Source organism: Castor canadensis, chromosome 6 (assembly GCF_047511655.1).
Source record: "Castor canadensis chromosome 6, mCasCan1.hap1v2, whole genome shotgun sequence".
In the NCBI taxonomy this organism is placed as follows: Eukaryota; Metazoa; Chordata; class Mammalia; order Rodentia; family Castoridae; genus Castor; species Castor canadensis.
The window spans coordinates 7,000,464-7,022,721 of NC_133391.1; the positions used below are offsets into that span (position 1 = coordinate 7,000,464).

Consider the following 22,258-nt stretch of genomic DNA (forward strand, 5'->3'; position numbering starts at 1 on the left):
GCATTGGCAGATATGGTTGTCATGATCCAGGAAACAAAGGACCCAACATGTGGCCACCAGCAAGCCCAATCCCAGGCCTTTGAGCCCACCCAACTGCCCATACCCCCTTGTAGACATGGTTACATCTGGTGTATGTGTTGGGTGGGGGAGGGCAGTGCAGATGAAGAAAGCTAGCCCAGCTTCCTGGGCTCTTGTGACAAGTGATGCCTCTTGTGACAAGTAACTTCTTCCTGCAGAAACTTACTAAGTAGAGGATGTCAGCCTTTCAATTCTATAACGTAATTAATCTCAGTCATATCTGGGAGGAAATTGGGAACAAGTCAAAATATGGAGAAAAGAAAAAAAGGCCAGATGCAGTGACTCACGCCTGTAATCCTAGCTACTCAGGAGGCAGAGATCAGGAGGACTGCAGTTCGAACCCAACCCAGGCAAATAGTTCATAAAACCCTATCTCAAAAAAGCCCATCACTAAAAAGGGCTGGTGGACTGGCTCAAGGTGTAGGCCCTGAGTTCAAACCCCAGTGCCACCAAATATATATATATAGACAGGCACTTGTACCTGTATACAGCCAGCTATACACACACCCTGAGAGTAAGTCTGAGGCTAAGGCCTTCCAGTCAGTGCTCACCTGGGATGATGGAAAGTGCTCCTCACATGAGTGCAGCCCACTATGGGATTTAGGGATGCCTCTCCCCACCCAGGGTTCAAATATTAAACTGAATGAGATTGAAGGAGAGGAAGAGATATGAGTAGAAAGACCTGGTATCCTAGGCTGGGGCTTTGTCTCTGGGAAGGGGAAGAGGAACTGCTTAAAGGCTTCAACATAGAATGTTTTGCTGGGGTGGGCAACCTCAAAAAGCAACTCACTTTGGACATTGAGGAAATTGTAGGTGCCCATGTGTTCCCAAACTCTGAGGAATATGCAGTAGAAAACAGAACATAGGCCCAAACTGGAGGCTGTGGAAGCTAAGGGAGCAGAGCCTGAGGCCCAGGAGAGGAAAGTGATTATTGGCAAGTCATACAGCAAAGCAGTGGCAATACTGACACCAGAACTCAGGTCTCTTGCCTCTGTCAAGTGTTCTTCCCACCACACCCTATAGTTATCTCTTCCAAAATGGCGGCTCCTCCACAAGACAGCTGTTGGGTTGCTTCCCACACACTAGGTGAAAATTTATACACTTTCAATTCATTCTTCATTGATTTTAGGCCTTGGGGAAAGTAATCACAGACCACAAGTCATACCCATTATCCTATTGGAAGCAGCTAACATTTATTGAGCCCTTTTGTTGCGTCTCCTCTGAGCCCCATGATAACCTTGTGGTACAGGTATGACAACTCTGAACCTCAGAAAAATTAACTCACTTACCTAAGTTTGCATATCCAGGAAGTGTTACTTTCAATAATTTCCTTTGCTCTTTATTACTGTGTTTCACCTCTGCCTCCCAAATATATTCTTTGTCAACCTAAATTTACAAATCAAAGAGAGTCTCCAAAACATACTGATATTTATTGGGGGAAAGTAGAGCATTGCAACTGAAATACATGTGCCATAGTAAACTATGGGAATATTCAAAGAGGTTGAGGCAAGGGGAAGTTTTTAAAAACAAAAAACGAGAAAGAGAACGTTAGATATTTTGAAACAACAGTCCTGGACCACAGTGATCAATAACAAGAGTGATGGGGTTGGTCTGAGGTTGAACAGACAGTTGTTGAGCAGATGGCCTTGTAGATGTTTTTGTATAAGGTCCCCCGATGGCCTCTGTGCACGTTTGTGGTTCTGTCAGTCTTCTGTGGTAGTTACCATCAGGCAATCAGGCCTAAGAACACTTCCTTTGCCAGGTGTGATGGCTCATCCCAGGAATCCTAGAACTTGGGAACCTGAGGCAGGAGGATTGTGAGCTGGAAGCCAGCCTGAGCTTTATAGGGAGACCCACTCTCAAAAAAACAAAACAAGCAAGCCTTCCTTTACAATCCCCGGGTGCCTACCTAAAAAATAACCTAAAGCAAAAAGGACTCTGGGCATGGCTCAAGTGAGAGTGCTTCCCTAGCAAGTGTGAGGCTCTGAGTTCAAACCCCAATACAAGAAAAAAGAAAGGAAAAAAAAGGGAGGGAAGGAAGGAAAGAAAGAATAGGATCAACCCTGGTCCCAGCCAAGCCCACCTGTAACCTTCACTCCTGCGTCATGGAGTCAAATAGCCTTGAGGCAATATATGCACTTATGAATAAACAGAAAAAAAAAAAAAAAGCCTTGAGGGAGGGGATGTATCTGGGTCTAAGGAAGATGGGAGGGAAAGTTGTTCAAGGTGGTATTTTTGCCCTATGGTTATCCAGAGACAACTTCCTTCTATCCCAGGAGTCACTCTGTCCTCTGCTCTTCTCCTCCCACCCCAGGAGACCCCACATGCTTTCCTCCCGTTGGGCAGTTTCTCCAAAGAACAGTCCTCCAAAGCTCTGAGCTAGATTCCTTAAGATGTGTCAGGAAGGAAGCCAACCAGGTAGAATGAGAAAAGTAAGTTCTGTGTACTGCTTGCTTCCACCCCGCCTCTTCCCTTGCACAAGTCTCCCCTCACTTGCTTCGCCAAGCCCAAACAGGACTCCAGGTAGGGGAAGGAGAGAGGTGGGATGTGCCAGTGGCTCCTGTGACTGCTGGCTGACCTCACCTTCCTTCCACCTCCCACTCCTGTGATGTTGAAGTCAAGGAAAAATGAAAGCAGTATTTTCTTCCATGAGGCACGGCCTCATGCCTGATGGCTCCTGGCCTGTGACTACCTGCGATGCTATTTACCAGTAACCTCAAGAGTCACTTTTCACCCTTCCCCACCCTCAGGTCCTCAGTGAAGAGGAGCCCTTTGCTAAACTTGAAGACTGATTTTGGATCTCAAAGGTGGGATACAACTGCAAAGCCCTGGGATCTGTTAAATGTTAAGGCTTCCTGGACACGGACCTGTCACCAATGGCTCCAGAATGGTTCCTGGCACACAATGGAGACATGACTAATGACTGGTGATTGGAAGTTCCAAAACTGAATCACTGGGCATCCATCTGCTTTGAGGCTACACCTGAAACAGGCTTTGACCGTAGGCTGTACTGAGAACTGATTTCAACAAAGCCATCTCACTCATCTCACACCTGCCACTTGTACCACATCCTGAAGAGCTGGAAGAGCTGGAGGAATGAAAGCTACAGGGCCTTATTTTTATTTTTTTTCCACCCTACATGGTCTTAAATATGGCCTTTCTGTCCTGTAGTGTTCCCTTCTAAAAATGGAAGTGATAGAGCTGGGGGTGTGGCTCAGGGGTAGAGTGTTTGTCTAGAATGCACAAGACCCCGGGTTCCATCCCAGGGTTCCTCCCCAAGGTGGGGGGTGGGGAGGAACCAGGTAAGGTTTCACACCTTGTAATCCTAGCAACTCAGGAGGTAGAGATCAGGAGGACTGTGGTTTGTAGGCCATCCAGGCAAAACCCAATACTTGTTCTCAAAAATATACAACAGAAACAAAAAAGGCTGGCAGAGTGGTTCAAGAGGTAGAATACCTATCTAACAAGTGTGAAGAACTGAGTTCAAACCCCAGTCCTGCCAAAAAACCCAAAAAATCCCAAAACCAAAACAAAGACAGGAGATGACAATACTTCCTAAAACTCTTGTGAGAACTTCTTAGAATAAAATTTACAAACGTAGTCACAGTGAATGCTTAGGAAGTGGTGGGTAACAGTACTGTGGCTGTAAGTATGGAGATGCAGTAGGCAGCTAACAGACTCAGGAGAGTAAACTGCTGGTGTGTGGGGGGGGGTGTCCTGATTTCAGAAAGGCTGCCCAGATCTCCACAATGGGACCAAACCCTCCCAGAGCTGCAGAGTAGGTGTGTGTCAGGTGTGTGTCGGAGATAAGGGGGTGGCTGAAGTTTCCAGTGACTTCCAGCAAACCATCCCTCCCTGTTCCTCCTCACTGCCCCCTTGCTGTGCTCAACCCAGTGCCTGCAACTCACAAGTAATTTTCTTGAATATCAACTTGAATATCAACTTGAATTTTCTTGAATATCAACCACAGCTGTCAGGATCCTCCCAGGTCCTTACCTCTTCTCTTCCCAGGAATCGACCGTTCCCAGCTTTTGGGTCTGCTGCCATCCCCAAGCCCTGTGAACCCCCAAATTCCCCAAAATTTGCTATCCACTGAAATATCCCTGCTTTTCCTTGGGGAGCCACCTCTGCACCTTTTTGCTGTCAGATCAGAGGGCAGGCGAGAGGACTTTAGGCTCCAGGGTCTCCCAAATACGAAACCTCTCTCTTGGGCTGGTTGAGTGGCTCAAGTGGTAGAGCATCTGCCTAGCAAGCACATGACCCTGAGTTCAACCTTCAGTTTTACCAAAAAAAAAAAAAATTTGACTTACAACCTCTTTCCAAATTGCCATGACCTCGATTCCCCAGCAGCATGCTAGACCTCCCATCCCCGCATCCCTGCTAGCCAGCTGTGGCTCTACCTAACCTCCCCAGCCTAGCCTGGTTTGCCATTGTAGAGCTCCTGCTCAGAGCCCATGCGGCCACAAAGCATCCTGGGAGATGTAGTTCTCCTGGCTCTCCATAGGGCATGGATATTGGGATCACCTTCAGGAGCCACATCCATGGTCAAGCCAAGAGCACTAGAGGCAAGGTGTAGGGGTCTCTGAGCAGGGAGTTTCCAGTGAGGTCTCCTTGGCTGTAGAGCCTTGGAAGATTTCATAGTCGGCTCTAAATACCTTTCTTGTGGAATTGCAGGAGAGAGCAACCTGCTTTAATGATTGACTGTTATTGCTATGGTTATAGATCAGGCATTGTTGCCAGAAGCAATTCAGCTCCTAGAAGGGTGTAGGGGTCTAGGGCAGGCAACCTGTCCATCTCTGCTCTCTGCAACAGATAACCCTACACATATTTTTCCCTTCCTGGTCCACCAAAGCTCCTCTTAACTGCTTCTTCCATTCACAAGCAAACTCTCCATCTATTCAGAAATATCTGATATTTATTTCTCAATATCTTGATAAATTTTTTTTTTTTACAAATTGAATAAACATTATAAAGGGGAGTATGGGGGACCCCAGACCCGGCCTTGGGCTCCCGATGAGAGGGGACAGTATGAAAATGCCTCCTAATCCACAACTTCTGGCCTGTTGCCCTGACCCCTTCCTATCAACCTTACCTAAGAGTGAGGTAGGACTTTCTGAGGATCTGGGGCTCCCTCCCCCCTAGAGTGGACTTCGGGCATCCTGTTGCAGGCCTTGCACTGGGTCAGGCTGGGGGGAAGCGTGGGTCTGAATATGGTGTCGCCTGCGCCTCTCCTGTCTGCGAGCCAGCTGTCGTAGTTGTTTTCGAATGGCCCACAGCACCAGATACACTTCCCGTAGCATCTCAGCCTCTGGCGTATCCAGTGGGGACCGGGTCCTCATCTGAGAGGTAATGGAGGCAGAACTCACAGAAGATGACTGCAAAAGAAAGAGATGATGTGTGCATGCAAAATAACTGGATCTAGGGAGAAAACACGGGTGGAACAACCTACAGACAAATAGAAAAGAGTTTGGCTCATTCCACCTCTACCATCAGACTGGCTCAGATACCACCTCCTCCAAGAAGCCTTCTCAGCCTGCAGTAAGTGTTTATCCTCTCTACTCTTGTATTTGACCCATCATACCATATTTCGTACACCATGTGTTCTAAATACAACTCTTAGAAAACAGCTGCAAAGTCAGACCCATCTTTGAGCTGAGTGTGTTAAAATGAAAGAGGATAGAGTGACACCCTGATCTCTGTCTCTGGCCTAGAGCTCAGCCCTGACCTCCAGGGCTGAGCCCACAGTCTCCAGGACACTTCCATGTCTTACCAAGACCTCATCTCGTCCAGTGTCCTAAACTTGTCACTTTCTCCCTCCTCCATTTCCCATCACAGTGACTGTTTCCAATCTGCTTCTTCCTCTCTCCCAAGACTTCCATCCAATCAGCCACCTGGCTCAACAACTCTACTCCTAAGTATTGCTCACTTGTTCTACCTATTGCTTCTTTCCAAATCCAGAACGTTCTTTTCTCAGAGCCTGGACTGTGCCAAGCCTTCAATGGATCAAGGATTTTGTCCCTCCATTTAAAAAAAAATTTTTATTTTTATTTATTTATTTTTTTGGCAGCACTGGCATTTGAACTCAAGGCCTCATGTTTGCTGGGCACACACTTTTACCACTTGAGCCACTCAGACAGCCCTGTTTTGTGATGGGTTTCTTTGAGATAGGGTCTCAGAAACTACTTGACCAGGGCTGGTTTTGATCTGCAATCCTCCTGATCTCTGCAGCTAGGATTACAGCATGAGCCACCGGTGACGGGCTTTGTCTCTCCTCTTGTCCCCTCTTCAATTCTCCAGCCAGGGGAACTTTTTTAATTTCTTTTTTTGTGGTGCTGGGGTTTGAACTCAGGGCCTACAACTTGAGTCACTCTGCCTGCCCTTTTTTGTGATGGGTTTTTTTTGAGATAGGGTCTCTTGAACTTTTTGCCTGGGGCTGGCTTCAAACCATGATCCTCCTAACCTCTGTTTCCTGAGTAGCTAGGATTACAGGTGTGAGCCATCGGCACCCAGATGGGAACTTTTATTATTATTAACGAACTCATACTTTGTTTGAGACCAAAATAAGTTGATTTGGTAATGTAGTCCTGTGGACCCTTTACCCAATGTCTCTCAGTAGGGAAATCTTGGAACATATACTACAACCCAATACCGTCAGGACATTGATATTGGTACAATCCACTGATCCTACTCAGAATTCCCTAGTTGGCTCGAATTCAGTTGTATGTATGTACATGCATGCTTTTGGTTTGTTTGTTTTCTCATGCATGCTTAATTCTACAAAATTTTATCACATGTGTAGGGTCATGTCCCCAACAGCCACAAAAGATCCAGGCCACTGCTGAGAGCCAGTGGCTCACACCTGTGATCCCAGCTGCTCAGGAGGCAGAGATCAGGAGGATCCAAGTTCAAAGCCAGTCCCAGGCAAATAGTTCACAAGACCCTATCTCCAAAATACCCAACACACAAGAAAAGGGGGGTGGCAGAGTGGCTTAAGTGGTAGCAAGTGTGAAGTCCTGTGTTCAAACTCCACTCCTACCAAGAAAAAAAAATCTAGACCATTGTCATCATCATAAGGATTTCTCATGTTATCCTTTCAAAATCCCCTAGACAGTCATCACTAAACCACCAATGTGTTCTTCATTTCTATAGCCTTGTTATTTCAAGAATATCATAGACTATAAATGGAATCATAGTGTATACCGTCTTTTGAGATTGATTGTTTTTACTCGTCATAATTCCTTTCAGTTCACCGAGTTTCAACAGTTTGTCCCTTTTTATGATTGACTAGTATTCTAGGGTGCTATGATTTGGATATGGTTTACGTGTGCCCCCCAAGGGTTCATATGCTAGGAGCTTGGTGTAGCAATGTTGGGAGGAGGTGGGACATTTAAGAAGTAGGGTGATTAGGTCAGTGGGATTAATATAGTTCTCTGGGGACTCTGGTTAGTTCAGAAGAGAATGGGTTGCTATAAAAAGAGTAAGCCTGACCCCTGAATCCCTCCAGCTTCCTATCTTACAATGTGATCTCTTCCACACACGATCCTGCCACTGTGATACATCTTCCATGTGACACTCTTACCAGAAGCTGAACATATGGAGCCACCTGATCTTGGAACTTTTAGCCTCCAAAACTGTGAGCTAAACAAACCTCTACTCTTTATGAAGTACCTCCTATCAGGCGTTTTGTTACAGCAAAGAAAACAGATCAGAACACAGGACACATCACAGTTTAACCATTCACTCACTGAAGGCCATTTGGGTTGACTTTGGTTATAACAAATAAAGCTGTCCGGTATAGATTTTTGTGTGAACATAGCATTTCATTTATCTGGAATAAATACCCAATGGTACAGTTGCTGGGTGATATAATAATTTCATGTTTAGCTTTATAAGAAACTTGTCATATTCTTTTTCAGAGTGGCCATACCATTTTTTCAATCCCACCGGTCATGTAGGAGAGCAGGTGAACTTTCTCAGTAAAAATCTGATCATGTCACTCTGCTCAAATGTCTTCAAGGGCTCCCATTGCTCTTAGAGTCAAGTTCAAATTCTACAATTTGACTATCCACCCTGTCTTGTACAAGCTGACTCTTGATACCAGGATTGCTCCACTCTTTCTCATACAACATGGACCAGCTCTGCACACACCTGCAAATTCATGAAACACACACCCTCTTTTCCTACCTTCCCCTAACAACACACCCATCACCCCAAGCAGAGCAAATTCCTTTAGGCCTCTGTTTCACTCTCTCTTCTGCTAAGAAGGCATTCCCTGACTCCCCAGGTCTAAATGCTATGCCCCTCCCTGGTGCCCACAGACCCCCTCTCTCCTTCCCACACTACGCCCCTCAGGATACAGAGTCAACAAAGCCTATTATCCTGTCTGTGGCCACCCAAAGACTGGGTAACCTTGTTCAACACTGTCTCCTCAGTGCCTGGCAACAGAAGAGGCATAGGAAATAATTGTTGGACAAGTGAACAGAAGAAGGAATGAGTCATTAGGGACTGAGTAGGCTGGAAGAGCGCTCACCTTCAACCTACACATCTGCCAGCCAGACTGCAAGGCAGACAACATCAGCGAGGAGACCGACTGGACGGCCGACCGAGATAGCTGCAGCAGGGAACGGCTCTCATGGCCTGCCACTGTCCCGTCCATGACAGTGGTCAACATGCAGGGCTCAGGCACCTGGGCACACTCATCCAGTTTGGAGAGATGAACCTCTCTGGGGGACTCAGCCAACTTTAAAGTCTCAAATTCCATGGGAATTTTCTCTACTTTCTTCAACACATGTTTTTTGGAGCCAGAGTGTTCCAAGATGGTTGCCTGAGGTTTGTGTCTCCAGAAGAAAACCTAAGAAACAAGACACAAAAGAGAGACAGGGAGGGGAGAGGCAGAGGCAGCAATCAATGGCAAGGAAGACACAAAGCTGGGGTGATCTTCTGTCTCTTTCCCCTAATCTCCTTCCCAATCCTCTTACCCTTCATTTCCTCCTGCCTTTTCTGTTTTTTTCTCTGCAGTACTGGGATTTGAACTCAGGGTCTACACCTTGAGCCACTCCACTAGCCCTTTTTTTGGGATGGGTTTTTTCAAGATAGGGTCTTGCGAACTATTTGCCCAGGCTGGCTTTGAACCACAATCCTCCTGATCTCTGCCTCCTGAGTAGCTAGGATTACAGGTGTGAGCCACTAGCGCCCAGCATTTTTTTCTGATTATAATTTTCTTTTTTTGCCCTGTTTTGTTTAGTCAAGGGAGGCCAGAAGTGGGGGGACAATGTGGTGGTGGGGGGGAGGGTCTGATAACCTATTGGTTATTGACTAGAATTCTCATCTCAGGTAGTATGTGAAACTCACCCAACAGGTCACCTTTTGCCAAACGTTGCTAACACATTTGAAGAACCTCACGACCACAGCCATCTCTCCCAGTATGAAGAGCTCCAAATCGGGGCAAAGCCAGCATTTGGAGTGGCGAGTGGGACAGGCTGCAGGCCAGTGGCGACCAGCAGAGGGATCTTATGGGAGCCAAGGAGCTTCAAACACAGCAAAGAGGAAGAAGCAGGAAATCCAAGGGGGAAGCACACACCCCAATGACTTGTTGTTCCAAGCCTTTCCTCCCCTCCCTGGGTCAGGGAGAGGAGTCAAAGTGGATGAGAACCTACAGTGAGGGAGAGTTCTAGCCCATTGTGAGAGCTGCCTGGCTGAGGCCCCAACCCCCCCCAACCCCGTGGCCCTTCCAGGGCCCTAGGAGCTGATCATTTATGGCCTTCTTGCCCCAGATCCAAGGGGAGAAAAGATCAAGTGCTTATGCGTCCCAGGCATTTTCCATGTATTGTACCATGTAATCCTCAGGATAGTTTCAAGGTAGGTATTGTCAATGCCACCCTACTCATGAGGAATCTAAGATTCAGAAAAGAGAACTTGCCCAAAGTCATAAATCTTGGAAGGCAGAAAGCCAGCCTTCACGTTCCCAGGGTCCCCCTTAAGGCTCAAACTGCTGTTGCTTCTCTTCTACCTTAGGAGGCATCTTCTCCCCGGTTGCCTTTTTCCACTTGGGACTGGAGCCTAGGCAGCCAAGGAAGAGCCTACTCACCCACAGGGCCCTGTCCTCAGCCAGCTGGGGGTGGAAGCCACGGTAGCAGCCAGCCAGGCCTGGCGAGGGCACCATGTGCCCGAGGAGCCTGGCCCACACCCAGCAACCCAGCATTGAGACAAGGGGCCCATTCAGGGTCCACTGCCCCGCCCCCAAGCAGCCACCCGGATCCAGCCCGCAGAGGGGACACGCTGGGAAGCTGGGGGGTGGATCCTGCACATTTACCAAAGGCCTCATTGTTTCTCTCCCTACCACCAGCACGTGGGTAGATGCTGCCCCCCACCGCACTCCTCTGCCTGCCAGGCCTGCCCCTTCCCAGGACCTGTTGCTGAACCTTTCTCTCTTGACCACACTGCCTGCACCACAGTGATTACACCCACCACTGTCCAGACAGGATCATCAGGGAATCACACACTGCCAGCCCTCACATAGATTTGATCACAAGCACCAATATACCAACCTCAAATTCAAGTTTCTTCAGATTTTTTAATTATAATTATTTTAATAACAACCTGAATCCCAGAACTTCCAGATACTGTCCATATGTCCTCCACTGGGCAGTGGAGAGGGGCACTTTGAAGGAACAAGGTGGGAGTGGGTATCTGCCAGGGAGCCTCCAACTCCTCTAAGCCATCTACTGCTGGGGGTCCCAGAACACTGATACCTAGGGAGGGAGTGGGACTGGGATCCCTCATGGAGAAAGGGCTCCATCTAATACCCTATTCTGAGACCTCCTTCCTCCATCAAGGCCTAGGGGAGATCAGGTAGGGTGGGGGAATAGGCCAATACTGAGCCTTGAACTCCCATCCCCAGGGATCAGGGTGGGGGGGCATTAAAGCTGCATAGGAAGAGGGGGCAGGCGGCTGGTGCAAAGCCCAGCAGCTGTGGCAAGCCCCCAAAGGCACATTGTGAGGGAAAGGAGGCTCAGACAGAGGGCCCATTAGGTGCAGGGGGCCCAAGCCGAGGGAGCCCCGAGGAAGGCAGCTGGGCCAGCTGCTCTGGGCTGGCCAGTGCACGCAGCAGTCCATTCTCCTGCTCTAATGCAGCGTTCCGCTCCGCCAGGTCCCGGATCTGCTCCTTTAGCACCTCTACCTCCTCCCGGACCGCAAACATGAGGTGGGACTTCACCAAGTCCTAGGGACCCAGGGACAGGCAAAGTGTCAGGGTTGCCAGGCCAACCCAACCCAACCCACATCCTCTGCCCAGTACCTTGAGGGAGTTGTGAGAGATTCCTTTGCATCCAAAGGAGGAAGGGACATGGAGGGAGGATGCAAGGATATGGGACAGGGGCAGGGCTTAAAGATAGGGATGGGGGCCAGGGGCTAAGGGAGCAAGTAGAGGAGTGCAATTTAGTATTTCCAAGTAGAGGTGAGTGGAGGTGGACAGAGGGACCACTTGGGACCAAGATGTCTTCTCTTACCATGGCTTGTTCGATCTTGTTGTCAATGCCAACCAGGCTTCCGGAGCCACTGGAGAGACATGGAGGTGAGACGTGAGGAGGAGGAGCCAGGTGTCCAGGCAGCCCAGCCCACTGCCTTCCCTGGAGCAGGCCACACACAGCCTCCTCCTCAAACCCAGCTATAGCAGACTGTAGCCCACAGCCCTTGTACCTGTGACAGTAGAGAATCAAGGGGAGGAGGCTTTTGTCCATCCCCCGGCGGGGTGAAGGCCGCTGCCCAGGTCCCCCCAGGCCCCGGTGGGGTGTTGGTCCAGGTGCCCCTCGGATGGGGGATGCTCCCCGTGGGGAGCATGGAGAGGAGACACAGCCCCTTTTTCGGGGCGGCCCCGGAGCCATCCCCACTACTCGTGTCTCGTAAGATGACACTAGGGACTTGACAGAAACCCCAGGCTGGGCCATACCTGAAGGGCAAGGGTCCTTAAGACCCCCCCCAGAAGGAGAGGGCTGTATCAGAGGGAGTGCCTGGGGGGCTCAGAGCCCCCCGGGCAGAGAGGGGACTGGCTGGTTCCAGGCAGGCAGAGTGGAGACAGGGCCTACAGGGTGCTGGCCTGAAAGATATACACCACGCCTCCCCCCCCAGGGCAAGGCCTGGCTGCTATTGGCTCCTCAGAGACACGGGGACCCCCTCCCTTGGCTCCATAGTGGGCGGGAATTCCCAGACACACTCGATCTGTGCCAGTGTCCCCTTTTCACCCTGGCACCAATCCCATAGTGGAGGGGAGGGGGGGCTAGAGAGAAGTCAACTGGTGGCCCCAGGTCAGGGGAGGGGCTGGGAGACAAAAGGCCTAGGATGTGGGGAGGCGTGAAGGTGAGAAAGAGTCCTAGGAAGCCTCTCCCCACCTCTGACCCCCTCCTGCCAGCTCTGGGCTAACACTGACCTCCCTTGAGGTCTCAAGAAAGGAAGATTTGAGTGGGAAGGGGGGGGCGAGGCTCTGATGTGCTTCCCAAACATGAAGTCCACATCAAGGGCGACCTTTGGGACCTGAGACAGAGAAGATCCCCCACCTCCCACCATGAAGGAGAGGAGGAATGGGAATAGTTACCATGGCAACGGAAACAAGACCAGAGCCCTATAAATCAAATACAGCCTTTGGGTCTGGGGTTGTGGAGGGGGCCAAGGTGTTAAGGAGAGGAAGATGAGTCTGGAAATAAGACACTGGAAAGAGGGGCAGGGTCTTTGTAGATTGCTGGGAGGGGGAGAAAAGGGAATCAGCCAAGCCTGGAGCCGGTCTGGATGAAGTTTGTTAAATGGCCACCAGAGGGCGACTCAAGTCTGGCTCAATGACCCCAGGGCCAAGCTCCCAGCTGGCCCCAGGACACCCAGCTCTTGGTCCCAGAACCTGGCATTTCTCTCAAGCCCCTCTGGTGGCCCAGGACCTGAATAGGCTTTCTCACCCTGTCCCATCCTCCAAGGCTCTCTCTGCCATAATCCGGCCTTATCCTGTGGCCCACCACCCACTGCAGCCAGCCTGAGCAGCCCTCCACCTTCCCCCTCTGCAACAGGATCACTAGCTCTAGACCTCGCCCCCCCCGCCCCCCCCCCGCCCCCGGCTCCCGCTGAGACCCTTTGAGCCACGACCCCACCATACTAAATTTCATGCTCTGCTGTTCCCTGTGGGCCCTCCCTCTTGGCTGTCACTCCAAATTGTTTCTCTGAAGGGGGATCAACACTCAGTCCAAGGTGACCCTTGCAGGAGGCCTTGTCGCCAGGAAGGGAGTCAGAGAGAGAGAGAGCTGGGAATTTTCCACTTCCTGTCCAAGCTCTGGGTGCAGAAGGCACTGACAGGTAGAGCAACTGAAGGGGTGACCGGCCCGAAAGAGCAGAACTACTGAGGCCCTTCCCTGGGCCTCCAAGGGAAGGGGGGCAGACAAGATGGCTCAGAGTAGAGTGTGTGTCAGAGGAGTTTTTCAAATATTTCAATTCACAACACGTGCGTGAGGACTAGAGCCATGACAGAAAATCTAACACCCTCCCTGCAGTACACACAAACACCAAAGAGGGACAGACACACCAGAACAGGAACAGGAACACAGGCCCTGTCTGGCAGACACTCAGGCAAAGATGTCAAGTCAGTTCTTCATTCTCGACAGAAGTAAAGCAATAATACAACAATAAACATTTGTTGGCTGATAGACGACTATCTCCTGTTTGTCTAGTGCTAGAGAGTTTTTGACAGCACTTCCCCTGTGACATTCTAGCTTTAACACTTCAAGGGACCAGGACTCTGGCAACCCAAATTCTCCCTTGAAGAACTCAAGTGAGGGGCTGCAGGTGCTGTGCTAGAATCCCTGGGCAGGGTCTGGAGCAGGAAGTTGGGGTTGACCACAATCCCCAAAGCAACTGTATAATTAGAACAAAATATCCTCTTCCTCAAGACACTCACTGCTATCTTCCTGAAAACTGTCATGACTTCAAACATGAACTGTGACTTCAAATGTGAACAGCATTCCCTGGAGTTGTGCAGTGTATAACATGCACAACTGGGGACTCCAGCTCTGCAAGACTCTTGGGTCCCGGGGTGAGAACAGCCCTAGAGGCTGGTCAAAGAAAGGTCAAATAAAACAATTTCCCTGTGATGATCAAATGAAGACACAGGACATTTGGGAGAGGTGAGGAGGTTCAGATCCCGGGGGCAGGGGCCAGCCCTGATCTCAGGGACTGGGCCTGAGACCAAAAAGGTGGCATCCGGCTGCCCTGTCTACACTCTCTCCCGGATCTGTGGTGCCTTTGAGGGCGGGGCCAGGGCAAGGAGGGGGAGGGGCTGGCTCCTTGCATTTGGGTGAGCTGTCCCTCCCTGCTCTGCTCTGTCCTAGAGAGAGGACATCCTGGAGACCATTGCTACCTCCTGTTCTTTTTGGACACAGATAACCAAGCAAGACCGAGAAGAGAGCATAACTTTGGGGTCACACCCAGGCTCTGACTGCAGTCCAGACATTTACTGGCTGCATGACATTGGGCAAGTTTCTAAAACCCTTCTGAGTCTTCATTTCTTCATTTGGAAGGTGGGAAATCATGGGATTGCTTTTAGGATTTCATGAGATAAGAGGCAGCACCAGACCCAAAGAAGGGTACTGGATGAAGATGATCAATCTATCTTTTCTTTCCCAAGTCCCTAGGATCCATTCCCTATAATGTCTGGATCTTCCCAGTCAGGACATCCATCCACACCTTAACCAAGTACTTCCCACCCTGTAGGGGACACAAAATATCCTTCAACCAGCAACACGTGAGCAGTCTAAATTCACCAGGTACCCTGTTCTCCCATCTAAAATTTAAGGACTGATAAGGTAACCTTCCCCCATCCCCCCAGTTTTCCAAATGACATTCAGACACTTGGTGCACTAGCTCACCTTTCCTCTCAAAAGGGAGGTCCCATGCCACTTGGACCCTGATTTCCAGCCAGCTCCAGGCACACCAGACTGGTGAGGTGGGGTCTCCACACCCCATTCCTAAGGGGAAGGGGGTAGCCCAACCCAAACCCACTAGCCCAGCAGGGTAGGGCATGAGGGGCTGGGTTGGGCCAGAGCCCCAAAACCTTGGAGCTGGGTAACCTAAAGTGGAGGCTGGGAGCCGGACCGGTCAGACTAGGATGTGCAGAGGGGGTGGACTGGAGGGAGGGAGGGAAAGAGAGAGGGAGGGGACAGGCCAAAAGAATGGAGCTGTGGAAGCCTCTGGAGGCAGAACCCTCTCAGACAGAGAAAGCTGGGCTGTGAAATCAACAGGGTGGAGGAGGGACAAGGGAGCTCTCTTGCCAGGGAACCTCCCAAATGGGAGGGTGAGAGGGTGGGAAGAGCTGAGAATAGCAGCGATGTGAGGCAGGTGACTCTCCAGCCGGCCCTGGCCGACCTCACACCTCAGGCATTCCTGGGAGCCAGCTGGGAGGGAGCTCAGCAGCCACCCTGCCCTGTTCTGCCCTGCCTGGCACCAGGTCTTCACCCTCTATCTCACAGGCTTCAGGTCACCCCTTTTTCCTTCTTCTGTGGGTCCCCACTCTCCCAAATGTCTCTGGTCCCCTCTTTTTTTGAGTCCCTGATTCCAGGGGTGGCACCACCTAGGGGAAAGCAGGAAGGAGCAATTCCCATCTGGAATGGGTTCCTCCAGCACCCACTCACCCAACTCACCAAGTCCCACCCCTCATTTCCTTCACAACAGGAAGTCCCTCCCCTTGAGGGCCTCCAACAGGAAGTCCTACTCCTCTCCCCAATAAAAGTGGTGGCTCCCTCTCCCTTCTCTTCCCAGCTCCTATCAGTTCATAGCCAGAAACCAGCAGCATACCCAACTGACTCAAGATTTTATTTCTCCCTTTCCAGTTGGCTGACATTCCTATGAATGTGGAAAACTGGCCCTTGAAAAAGAAAGTCCTGCCCTCCTATGCCATCCTGCTGCCAGGCAGCTCTGTCATGGCAGGGCACAACCCTCATGTGCTCCTAGCTCTATTGGTCACAGCCCCTCAGGGAACATTTTAGAGCAACACTTTCTTTATACTGTAAGTCCTCAGAAAGGTGCTCCAGTGGCGCAGTCGGTTACTGTGCGGTACTTATATGTAAGTCCTCAGATCCTAAAGTAGTCTTGTGGACTATAAGGATGTCAAGTCCATGAGAATTCTAAGGAAAGAGCTGGGAAGAGACCAATTTCCTTTTCTTGTCTCTAGCACACATGCTCAGTGGTTCCTAGGATTGGCTAGATGATGTCTAAGTCTGCAAGGACTCTGGAATCTGACAATGACTCCTTTCAACTCTATAAAAGGGAGTCCCACCCAACTCTCTCCACAGAGAGGGAGTGGGTCTCAAGTCAACTTCACCCAGTGGTTACATGCTGAGCAAGTCTCTGTTTAAGAGGTCTTCCCTAAGTTCACTTTGGGGGAAGGACACCTGCCAGGCAGTGTCACGCAGTTATCCCAAGGATTGGGTGGGGGCCTAAACCTCAGGCTCTGCCACAGGTTTAGGTAAGATGGAGCCCACTTACCTATCATCATCGCTGTCCAGGTGACCACTGATGGCCAGCATGGATCGGGCCAGGCTGAGGCTCTGGGCTGCTGCTGTTCCAAAGGGATCAGGAGACTTGTGAACCAGGCTGGCATCAAAGTAGAGGGCTGGGGAGTTAGGACGAGAGTCGAGCGGGGGCACCTAGGGGCAGAGAGGTGAGAAGCATTCATTCACATGGGGGGGAGATATACATACATATATATGAAGAGAGAAAGAGAGAGAGAAAACCGCCCACTTTACAACCTGCCTAGCAGTTTTTCTCCCTCTCTACCTCCCCACTTTCTTCCAAGGACCTATCCCCAAAGTCCTCAGAATCAGCCCTGTTGAAAGCATTGAACAAGTACTAGGGGAATCATTCTGAGGACGGGGGTGAGTATCCTGAGGGGTACCAGAGTGGATTAGAGGAGCTCAGTCTATATTCTGGTACACCTACTTGTCCTCAGTTGGGACCCTAATTAGAGGCTACTCAGAGTGCATTTGTGTGCATTTTTTTTTTTTTTGGTTGTTATCGGGGTTTGAACTCAGGGCTTCAAACTTGCTAGGCAGGGGGCGCTACTGCTTAACTTCATCTCCCAGCTCTTTTTGAATTGGTTATTTTTGAAATAGGGTCCCCATTTTTGCCTGGGACCAGCCTCAGACTGCAATCCTCCTATTTACACTTCCCACATAACATCACAGGTGTGTACCACCAGGTCTGGCTTATTAATTGAGATGGGGGTCTCACATTTTTCCCAGGCTGACTTCCAACCTAGATCCTCCCATCTCTGCCTCCTGAGTAGCTGGAATTATAGGAATAAGTCACTGCACCCCAGGCCTGTGTGCCTTTTTAAAGCCACTCAAATGCCACTTCCTTGGAGAAGCATTTCCCCACCATTCACTAGTCCACCAAACTTTTTTTTTTTTTCTAGCACCTAATATTATGTGAAATTAAAGTATTTATTGTCTCTCCCCTGCTAGAAGGTAAATTTGTTCCGGGGCTATTTGCAGAATGAATGAATCCTCAGAAACTGGTCCTCCACAGCCCTCCACCCCCATCCTAGATTCTCCTCTCAAACTTCTTCAGCCTCAGGTGAATTTGTACAACCACTCTCTGCCTTGCTTTAGGGTGAGGGGGGCATAGTGGAGATGGGGGGAGGAGAGGGAATCTGGGCGTAGACCCAATACAGCCGAACAGGCGCTGGGGGCGGCTGCAAAAGGGCGGGGGCGACAGGAACAAGACAAGACGCCTCTGTGAGGCCCCGGGAGGCCCGGTTTCTCGGAAAAGCCAAGAACAGAGAGTCCAGAGTGGTTAGAGAGACAGAGCAGAGGAAGGGGGCCCAGGTGGTGGCTTCAGCCTTCCTTCAACCTCCCCCAGCCTCTGCTATAAGTCATGGAGGGAAAAAGAAGTATTCAAACTTTTAGACAGGGAAATAGTGACAAAGTTAAGTGCACACAGGAAGCGATCAGGACATGCTGGGCGGAAGGAAGGGGGGTCGGGGGCACTGCTGTGAAAGGGACAGGGTGTCATCGGACCCAAGGGAGGCCCAGGAAGGGAATTAAAGCTAGAGCAGAGAGACCGGTGGCAAAGGGGGCTTGCTCTGATAGGGTCTGGGGACAGGAACTAGGGAACTGCAACTTCTTCTCTAGAGTAGGAGGGACTGAAAGTGCTCCAGAAAAGTGGGGGGGCGGGGGTCATGAGATGGGAACGGAGGCCAGGAGTGGGTGAGACAGCCGGTCCTGACCGGTCCTGACAGGGTCCAGACATCCAGGCTCAGGATATTTTTATACTGTGGTTTGTGCCCCTGGCCAGGAAGGGGGAACAGCCCTCATCCTCATACTGCCCGCCTTCCTTCAACAGCCAAGGTGTTATTTTCTCCTTCAGGGCAGAAGCATCCAACCTTCATATCCCTGGATGCCCACCCCCAACCCCAGGGACCCAGCCATCCTGCCCCCAGCCCAGACTTGTTCCTCTTTTGGAGACAGGAAGCAGAGACAGCGGGCAGAAAATTTAACCCCTTCCCTCCTGCTTCCAACCTCTCTCCATGGAGGTGCAGTCACTCCTAGCTATCACCCTTGGAAAGGCCCAGGTACAGCAGACTAGGATAGGTGACTGGAGGGGAGGTAAAAACTAGCCCCCCCATTTCCCGGTCTTCAGAGAAACCTCACTTGCTGGAGATGAAGACCCCAAAGTCGAGAACAGAACGCAGCAACGACTTGCAATGGAATGCCTACCTTTTATGGTCACCCCAAACCTGGCAGCTCCTCCCTCGGGCCCAGCCAGCTAGCCACCCAGCTAGGGCCTCCACCCTCATCACCTGGAGCCAGAGGGAGGGTGAGACTAAGGCAGAAGAGGTAGGCTGAAGTGAGCAGGACATCTGTGCTACAGGCTTTATGGAAACAGAGTCAAAGCCAAAGGCAACAACTGAAAGGCCAAAGAGAAAGAAAGAAGGCACAAAACGCAGGGAAGAGGGAGTCTGAGAGAGGAAACAAAAGAAGCTAATGACTTTAAAGTTCTATGGCCCAGAGGGGAAGGAAGGGCTATCTGACCTACCTGATAGACAGCTGACAGTGGAGGTGGGGAACGCAGGATGGATGTGGAAGCAAGGAGGCCCAGGACAGGTTTAGGCCAAGGCTGAGATGGCAAGTTCAGCCGCCCCAGGAGTCTCCCCCAACCTGGAATCCAACTCTTACCTGCCCTGTCTCCTCTGGAGCAACCAATTCCATTCTCAGCCGAACAGGTCCATCTTTCCTCCGGGCCAGTGGAGGGGTCCCCACTGTGGAGCCCCCAGCCTCCACATCCACCTTCAGGGAAGGCAGGGGCGTGGCTGCCAGGGATGTGCCCACTCCATCCCCAGTTCCAGGCTCTGGGGGGCGCTGCTGGGGTGGGGAGGTTGACAGGAGGGGTGTCTCCACCTTGGCCTTGCCAGGCACTGCCAGCTGGCCCAGTCCCCCTGTGAAGGAGCGGGCTTGAGGTCCAGGGGAGGTGGGAGGTGGACGGAGCCAGGAGGTGGGACTTTGAGACAGGCCTGACTGTGGGATAGGGGCACCCAGGCCCAAGCTGGCCAGCTCCAATCTGGAATCCAAAGATCTTCCCCCAGTGCCCCCCGAGGCCCCTCGAATTCCCTCTAAAATCCGGCCAAAACTTGGGGGCTCCAGGTCTCTCTCGTAAACATCCACACACGTCCACCGGCCTCGGCGATAAGGCTCTCCCAAGCCATGGGGCAGCTTCACCACCCGGAAACGGGAGGCTGGGGCCCCAGGTGGAGGGGAGCCATTCCTGGGGGTGCCCCTGCCCCCTGGATCAGGGTTGGGCTCCCCATTGGGGAGGCGGGGTGGAGGCCCAGTGGGGGCTGGTGGGACTGGGGGATCTGAAGCCACTGGACTCCCTGGGCCCTCGTAATCCGTAGTGACACTGGTGATTTGGAAACTACTCTTCTTCTTGCCCCCACTCATGGTCCCTGGGACTCAGGACTGGGCCGGGGTGGGGGAGGGGCTGGGGTCCTGGAAAGGGCTCAGGCACCCCTGGAACAGGGAGGCCACATGGCGGGGGCATCAGGGCCCCTGGCAACGTCTGGATCTGACATGGCAGGAGGGCTTTGAGGGAACTAGGGGTGTCTGGTTGGTGACAGAACAGGGGATGGGAGGTGGCAGGATGGGGGGGCAGGGGCAGGTTTTTCCTGCTGCTGTCGCTGCCGAAATCCAGAGCTGAGTTTGCAAACTAGAAAGAGAGAGAGAGGTGTGTGTGAGAGAGAGACAGAAAGCAGTGGGCAGGCTACCTCTGGGGCTTCCTCTCTGGGGAGCAGAATAGGGGAGGAAGGGGAAACCACCAGAGACCCAGAGACAAAGAGACAAGCAAGAGATGACAGACACCAGAGCAGGGAGATCAAGACCTAGAGGGCACACAGAACAGGAAGGGGCAGCTCTGACCCAAAGTTGGGCATTTCTTGCCTGTGATTCAATGTCCCAGAACAGAATTGTCATGAGAGCACCACCGGACTCCAGGGCCTGGGCAAACCAGGGTGAAGCGACTCCTCTCCTGGCCAGGCCACCCAGGGGACTCTGCTGGGGCCTCGAGGTTCCCAGCACCCTGGCTCCCCCATCCCTGGTGCAGGAACTACCCGCCCATGGAGCACTCCGCCCAACCCCCATTCTCCCCCCCAGTCCTACCTCTCAGGATCTCGGCCACCAGAGTTAAGCCGGGGTCCGGCTGTTCGTTTCCTGGGGCCTTCTGGCCCCGAGCAGTTGTGGGCCACGCAAACAGCGATCAGGGGCTGCCCGGTGCTCTCAGGGGAGCGCACCTCACCCTACGAGGCATCTCCGTGGAAACTTTGCTGTCCAGAAGAAAAAGAACCCGCGCCTACACAGTGGCGCCCAAGCGCGGCCTCTGCACCCCACGGGACTTTCAGCTGCTGTGAGAGGGGGGCGGCTCAGCCCCCCGATGTTCCAGGTGGCAGCTGGTCTCGGCGGTCCCAGCAAGTGAGAATCCCAAGGCTCCTCCCGCGTGGCCCCGTCCAATCTGTCTCAGTGCTTCTCAGCTCCTCTCCGTCTCTGTCTCTCTTGTCTTTCTCTTTCTGGGCTGTTGACAACCCCCACACCAGGAAGTCCTGCCTCCTCGGGCCTGCTCACTGCTCCTCTCCTCCTCCTCCTCCTCCTTCCCCTCTTCCTCCTCCCTCCTCCCTCCTGGGGCTCCGTGCCAGCTGGCCCAGCGCCAGGCCTGCCACAGCCGCTGCTGTGCAGTTGCTGCTGGTGCTGCTGCTGCTGCGCGGCTGGGGCCCCAAACAGGCTGCCTTAACCCCACACCTGCTGGGCCCCAGCCGCCTCTCCTGCAAGGGGAGGGGCCGTAGGAGGCGGAGAAAAAAGAGGGAGGAGCCTGCGGGAGGGCAGGGATTCCCTAACTTGTAGGCGCTTACTACCATTGGCCTGATGACTTGAAGTCAAGAGTCAGAAGGAAGGTGCCAGGCATGTCCTCGTTGGCCATAAGAGCCTAGAAAATGTTACGGTGCTGGTGCTGTCATTATCATAGCGTCTCTGGTTTTCATGGGAACTGCACGGGAAAGTTACTATCATTCCCCTCCCCACACCTTCTTTTAAAACAGATGACACTTTTCAAACATGCCCCCAAAGTAGTGAAAAATAGTACAATGAATTCCTGTACTTGGAACAATTATCAACTCATAACCACAAATGGTGTTTCATTCGTATCTCCCAATATCTTCTCTTGGATTTTCTTGCTACAGTTTTTGAAATCAAAATCTCCAACATCATAGTAGTCATCTTGTGGACATTAAGACCAGGAAATTTAAAAGACTGATATTATTCATATTTAACATGTGTCCTTGTCTGGTCTCAATACAGATACATATGAAGACATGCAGACAAAAAAAAAAAAGGGGTGGCAGTGCTGGTGGAGTCTTTTAAGTGATAGAGCACCTGTCTAGCAAGAGTGAGGACCCGTGGGGTGCTGGTAGTTCATGCCTGTAATCCTAGCTACTCAAGAGACACAGATCAGGAGGATGGCGGTTCGAAGCCAGCCAGGGCAAATAGTTCAGGAGACCCTATATCAAAAAAAATCTATCACAAAAAGGGCTGGCAGAGTGGCTAAAGGTGAAGACCCTGAGTTCAAACCCCAGTACCGCAAATAAATAAAGAGTGAGGACCTGAGTTCAAAC

At 51.5% G+C, this 22,258-nt stretch overlaps 2 protein-coding genes across 2 annotated transcripts; both read right to left on the bottom strand.

Annotated features, from left to right (window-relative positions):
• Nucleotides 1-1,519: 1,519 nt before the first annotated feature.
• Nucleotides 1,520-10,482, bottom strand: Spacdr (sperm acrosome developmental regulator). Its single transcript, XM_020177568.2, has 3 exons — nucleotides 9,430-10,482; nucleotides 8,609-8,929; nucleotides 1,520-5,453 (listed from the first exon to the last, which is right to left on the bottom strand). Exons 1-3 carry the CDS (start codon nucleotides 9,490-9,492, stop codon nucleotides 5,217-5,219), a joined length of 621 nt encoding a protein of 206 aa, XP_020033157.2. The 5' UTR covers nucleotides 9,493-10,482; the 3' UTR covers nucleotides 1,520-5,216.
• A 149-nt stretch (nucleotides 10,483-10,631) lies between these two features.
• Tsc22d4 (TSC22 domain family member 4) lies at nucleotides 10,632-21,392 on the bottom strand. The gene is made up of 5 exons (XM_020177567.2): nucleotides 20,757-21,392; nucleotides 19,281-20,307; nucleotides 16,591-16,751; nucleotides 11,586-11,634; nucleotides 10,632-11,299 (listed from the first exon to the last, which is right to left on the bottom strand). Exons 2-5 carry the CDS (start codon nucleotides 20,040-20,042, stop codon nucleotides 11,090-11,092), a joined length of 1,182 nt encoding a protein of 393 aa, XP_020033156.1. The 5' UTR covers nucleotides 20,043-20,307; nucleotides 20,757-21,392; the 3' UTR covers nucleotides 10,632-11,089.
• Between the last annotated feature and the right edge of the window lie 866 nt (nucleotides 21,393-22,258).